Source organism: Miscanthus floridulus, chromosome 12 (genome assembly GCF_019320115.1).
Source record: "Miscanthus floridulus cultivar M001 chromosome 12, ASM1932011v1, whole genome shotgun sequence".
In the NCBI taxonomy this organism is placed as follows: Eukaryota; Viridiplantae; Streptophyta; class Magnoliopsida; order Poales; family Poaceae; genus Miscanthus; species Miscanthus floridulus.
Genome location: NC_089591.1, coordinates 10,499,397 through 10,505,458, shown reverse-complemented (window position 1 = coordinate 10,505,458; position 6,062 = coordinate 10,499,397). Strand labels below are relative to the sequence as shown.

The window sequence follows — 6,062 nt, the reverse complement described above, 5'->3', positions numbered from 1 at the left end:
GTTAAACACTTCAACTTTGCTTTAGTGAACTCCTCCATGCAAGGTCCCTAACACCTAGTTCAACTTTAGTCAAACATGTCACTTTGAAATCATGATACATACACAAACCATGGCTAAATGACCAAACTAGCCTTAGCACTAAATACCAAAGTTGTTCATGATGATACTCTAAGCATGTTAAAACAATTTGCAAGGTCATTTAAGCATTTCATGCAGTAGTCACTCATATAGCTATTCAGGTCAACACATGAAATAACACTTAAATGCTTTGATCAAGAAATGTGGCCTTCATGAACAAGGTTCCTTTAGTTAACCTAAGTGTAGCTAAGGTGTTGTAGTGACTAGCACTACCCACTTGCATTCATTTGTACATGATCATATGCATATGTTCCAAGAAACATGAAATAACAAGAAATGTTTCATATGTTTTGATCAAATGTTTCAATTGTAATTGATGATTTATGAATGCTTGATGCTCATGCTCAGGTTATGCAAGTCAAGTTATGCAAAGCTAACACCCGAGGTGTTACACTGGGTGACCAGTTTAAGGCAGACTAGTCCTGAAACCCGAGATGGGCTCCAACTTCAGTTGGACTGGGCCTCCACCATGAAAAAGATGAATTGGACGCCCATGCTGGACCTCCTCCTCTCCTTGGCTTGTATGCAATGAAGTAGTGATGTCCTGATCGTACATGTAATCACCATACCTTTTTTTTTCTTTTGTTTCGAGAACTCCATCGCCCTCTCAACGTTTAGCAATGGCTTGCTCATCGCCATGGTGGATTCACATGCAACAGCTAGGAGTGAATTCATCAATAGTAACACGCCATATATACACGTGTCAAAACCCAAGGGGTGTGAGATCTTGCATTTTGATTCAAAACGAGGAGAGAATTAATTACGCATATCAGATTCCCAATTCACATTTATTCTCAATCAGTTATAGGAAAAATCTTTCAGATTTGGGTAGGCAAACTTTTGCCCTTGGCTTCCCCTATAAAATGGCCCTGTGACTGTGATATGCAGCACTCAAAGAGGCAGCCGAGTACCAAGAAAAAAAGATTGGTCCTTAATTCCTTCTCTTTGTTTTTATATTTTCTCTAGAATATGTATAGTTTGTCTAGATTGTAGTCGTAGCTAGTATACTGCAGTATGAAGCCTTGTATGGCATGGCTCAAAACAGCTCTGGTTCCTTGCTGCAATGCATGGAGGAGCCGGTGAACCTAAAAGTAATTGTTTCACTTGCTTCTAGTTCATTTTAGGAGAAGAAGGGAGAAAAACTTCTCACTATAGTGCACGGTGAAGCCCGAGATAGAACTCTTAATTATCTACATACATGTCATTCATTGTAATCTGGAACTACAATAATAATCTATGTATATGTCATTCAGTCTAATCTACTGTAAAACATAAACATGCTTGATGTTAATACATGATATGATACTGCAATTTGGAAACAATATATGTTTTACGATGTTGTAATCAAGTAGAGAATATTATGATTTTGCTTAATCTTCTTCGTAGTATCAGGAAGTGAAGAGTACTGTTAAAATTGATTTCCTCATTTTGTTTGCAGTATCTTCATGGCATCCAGGAACCAAGGGTCTGCCCCAAGGGCATTAGTTGTCGAGGATATCAAAATTGATTGTGTGATTCTCATGCATATGTTGCACAAACTTAACTGCGAGGCTACTGCTGTTGAGAATGGGAAAGAAGCTGTTGATCTTTTCATTGAAGGGAAGACATTTGACATTATTTTCTTACATAAGGATATGCCCATAATGTTGGGTCCTGAGGTACGGTATATGTTTCAACTTTAGTAGATTTATATTTATTTCCTGTTATTTTTTTGTGAACATTATTCACAAGTTTCTCCAGAAGTTATAGAAAAAAGATATCTTCTAGCATTTCATCTTACTAGTATTACTTATCTGTTATTTCACTTGTATTTTGTTACAGTATAACAAAAAAACTTGCAATATAATGTAAACTTCAGCATCATCAAAAATGAAAGTAAGACTCATAACTAACAAAATTTTAATTTCTTGGTGGATTGTTTGGCAGGCTGTGGTCAAGATCCGTGCCATGGGAGCTACTGCAGTGAAGATTGTTGGGGTCTCGGCAGATTTTGGTGGCCGGGAGGCATTCATGCAAGCTGGTGCTGATGTGTTTGTGCCCAAACCAGTGAAGCCTGAGACTCTCTAGTCTATGTTCAAGGTGGTCATTAGCAAGAAGAACATGAGCGGCTAGCAACAGCTTGTATCAACAACATAATATTTGCTTCTGGATTATTATTTGAATTTGATGCTTTATTATCGGTTATTATTGCAGTTATGCTTTGTTGGGGCGAGAGAACTCTGCAAGTCGTAAGAGTTTTGGACAAACTTGGATACTTTCTATAATAATTAATTTATGTTAAGACAATCTAATCTTTATCGTTCGATGGGGTATGTTGGGGTCCGCTTCGCGAATTAGGTGGCGTGGCTCCATGTTTCCATGCCTTTATCTCATGTCTCTCAGGTGATGCTTGGAGCTTCAGGCAAAGCCCCTCTTAAGGTAGATCGCGCAAGCCATCTGGACGAGACCAGGAGCTTTGCCAAGATGTAGCCTGTTGAGAAAGAGATCAAGATGTGACTAGGTGCGAAGACAAGGTTAGTATGTGCCCTTGTGTGTTGAGTGATTGTCGGGAGATGATCAGACTAAACATGGCATGAGTATGTGTGTGCAACATGTCTCTTGGTTGTGTTAGTGTGTAGATGTGGTGCATAGGACGATTGATAGACATGGAGAAGGTCAAGTAGAGACGTGTCGTGCCGATGGATTGAGAGCGGTGAAGGACGGACGTGAGGCTTGGACTGAGGGGCTGGCTGAAAGACTAATCATGGTGGCTAACACTTGGGGACATCAACAAGCAAGAGTACATGTAGAAGAGTTGACCGTGATGACCAACTCACGACGGCGGTTGACCAAGTCAAGCAGAGGCGCTAGAGCACTTGGTGATCAGGTGGTCGAGGACGACGGTAACACGTGTTGAGATCGTGGAGGAGGCATAGAGGATACGCTTCTTTAGACGGTTTAGTGGTTTGAGCCTCAAAACCAGTGGCTGGATGGTTTTCAGGTTTAGGCCTCAAAACCCGATTGGAGTTTCAGCCGGAACAGGAGGAGGCACATGGCGTCATTGTGAAGCTTGCGTCAAGAAAAAAATTAAGTCGTGAAAAGCCCGAGGCCATCGGATGCTTGGATCTCAAGTGAGACCATTATGCCTCTGGGATTAAGAGGTTCAGATAAAATATCTAAGGGCAAGTTGGGAACGTGTAATAACTCTATAAATATGATAGAGGCTGCCCCCCAACCAGTGGTCTCTTGCAGTTTAGTTTTCCTACATCTATATATCTAGGTTTTCATTCTGTGTTATGTAGTTGGCAACTGAGAGAGATCCCACAGTGTGAGAGAGATTGAAACCTCTGTCTGTGCAACTTGGCAAAGAGCCTGACCTCGTTCAAGAATAAAATAGAGCAATCATTCCTCTGAATTTCAAGTTCATCTGGTTCTCTTCTTCTTTTTCTTTTTTCTGGATTTTCGGAGGATTTTCGTGGGAAAATTCCATCTTCACTTTTGGCTGCAATTTTGGAGCGGATTTTTGGCGAAAATCGGTGCTAGGGCATGTGAGGAGATATCCCAATCACCAATTTATTGAATCCCTTCACGGGCACCTCGATTCAATGATTTTTTCCAAAATTCTCCCTTTCTAGGGTGTCTCATTTTATCTGAATTTAATCTCAGTCTTGATCATTGGGTGTGGTATCTGGTTGAGATGGATGCCGGATGATCACGTGAAGCCGTGTCCAAAATCTCAGCTTGGTTGGATTTGATTTAATCTAGTTTCTGTTTTGTCTCGAGGATTCTGCTTCAAGCTGCGTCTGCTGTTAATCGCTTTTGCGCAAGGTTTGGTCTGTTCCTGCTGCTGCAAGTCCGATGCTACGAGTTGCAAGTCTAATCTATTTTGTTCAGATGTTTCAGCATGGTTCTTGTATGGGCGAATGTCTTTTTCTTGCAACAGTGAATTACTAGTTCAAGTAATCATTAGCTCATCATTGAAGCATTAAATTACTTCATTTTGCTTAGAGTAGTAATCACGGTTAAGGACATTTGCTTTTTGCGCAGCAATCTTTTTGAAAGCTTGGTTTATTCGACTTGTTTGATTGTGAGCTGCATGTATTTTGAGTGCTTCTATCTTTGCTTCCGCAACATTGAGAAATTCCTAATTGTTCCTAGGCCAACATATCACGAGTTGGTACATGTGACTCTGACAATTAGAATAGAGAGGCTGTTGGGTTGAATTTTTTAACTTAGCTCCCATTCACCCTCCCTCTGATCGACTATCCGGTCCTTTACCAGGATTTATGCTCAAGAGAATTATAAAGACAATAGTGCCCTCGAAGTGAATAAAGTCCATTTTTGCCCTCAAATATTGTGTTAACAAATAAAGAAATATCACCTCGGTAAGCGGAGTGTCTTATACCAACCAAAAGACCAAGGCGGTCTTGGTATACACAACCTAGATATAAAAAACATAACATTGCTTAGCAAATGGTTATTCAAGCTTCTCACATCGGATGACACATTAGCAGTTGGTTCAAAATAAGTACCTTGGTTCTAAGCCTTTAGCACAAGCTGATTAGAAAGTTGGAGACTTAAATTTCTGGTCAGACTTATGAAAGTTAAGCATGATTTCCTTCAATTTGGGTCATTCATTGTGAAAGATGGATCACAAGTTCCATTTTGAGAGGATAAATGGCTGGGTAATACAGCTTTATCCCAAGTTAGTAACATGAAACAATTAGTAACATGGAACATTGATAACATCACATTAGGACATGAGCCTGATGTATTTTGCTGGGACCTAACTCCAGATGGACAATTCTTGATAGAGATCACATTACCATGCCTAATCCATTTAGAGGTGTCCAATTTAAATAAACACTTGTGGAAAATAATAGCCCCTTAGAAGCTCAACATTTTTTAATGGTATCTATGTAGAGAAGAAGTTTGGTCAAAAATTGTGTCAGATCGGGATCGAACCCAGCACCTTGCAAATGAGAAAAACAAAACTTACCACTGCGCCTGTTCTCACGTCCGAAGCCGTAGTTGAGTCATGCAGAAACAAAGTCAGGATGATATCATAAACGTCAATTTTTAAAAAAAAATAAAACACCAATACACCGTATATACTAATGCTCCGACCCCACATGTCATTCGAACATGACCATTTCATTGCTTAAAAACTAGAAAATCAAGAACATGACCACAAGCTTTTTTCTTTTTAATCTGTAGTCAAAATTTCTAGCAAGTCTTTCGCCCTCAGGCTAACTCCAAATGAAATGATTTTTTCCTAAATTTTCTAAAATCATGATCTACCAACCGGGAGCATTTGTTTGGATGCAAATTATTTTTTTCTTAGTTCTATTCTATATGGCTTGTTTTCCATTCTTATGTATATATAGAAAGCACATCGTGAAGCAACTTTTCAAAAATGTCTTTTATACTCTAAACTTTCCCCATATGAAATAGGATACATACATACTTTTGTGTGGAGGTTTCAAAGTTTTTGAAACCAATTTACTATCCATTGCTCACAAATGGTACATCTCTTGCTTAGTAATATGAAACTATTTGAGGGATGTATCAATTTGTGAACAACGTATAGTTTCACTTTATTAAAATGATTTAAAAATTTTATGGCAAGCTTATACACTCATATTATGCCCCTTACCAATTCTTAGGATTTTCAGACCATTTTATGATATTTATTTTTTTGTCGGAGTCAACAAAATAGAAGTTCGAGTAATGTCTAACAAAACATTTAATTTTCCATCAATTTTTAGGATGTGAGCTCAAATTGAATGTCTTTTTACATATATTTTTTCCAACTTTTGGACATTGTTTGACAAGTCGTATAGTTCAAGTTAGAGTTAAAACATTGACTAAATAAATAACCGATGAAAATGGCAAATCAAAACTAAATTCTAGAAATTGTAAAACTCAACGTAGCCCACTTAGCG

General features: G+C 38.7%; 1 protein-coding gene across 1 annotated transcript; it reads left to right on the top strand.

The window, feature by feature from the left end:
- The first annotated feature begins 1,583 nt into the window (after positions 1-1,583).
- LOC136495343 (two-component response regulator ORR42-like) lies at positions 1,584-2,205 on the top strand. The gene is made up of 2 exons (XM_066491295.1): positions 1,584-1,796; positions 2,065-2,205. Exons 1-2 carry the CDS (start codon positions 1,584-1,586, stop codon positions 2,203-2,205), a joined length of 354 nt encoding a protein of 117 aa, XP_066347392.1.
- Positions 2,206-6,062: the final 3,857 nt, after the last annotated feature.

Coding starts and splice junctions, on each gene's coding strand:
- LOC136495343 (XM_066491295.1), top strand. CDS start 1,584: ATGGCATCCAGGAACCAAGGGTCTGCCCCAAGGGCATTAGTTGTCGAG. Junction 1,797..2,064: donor CCATAATGTTGGGTCCTGAG/GTACGGTATATG, acceptor ATTGTTTGGCAG/GCTGTGGTCAAGATCCGTGC.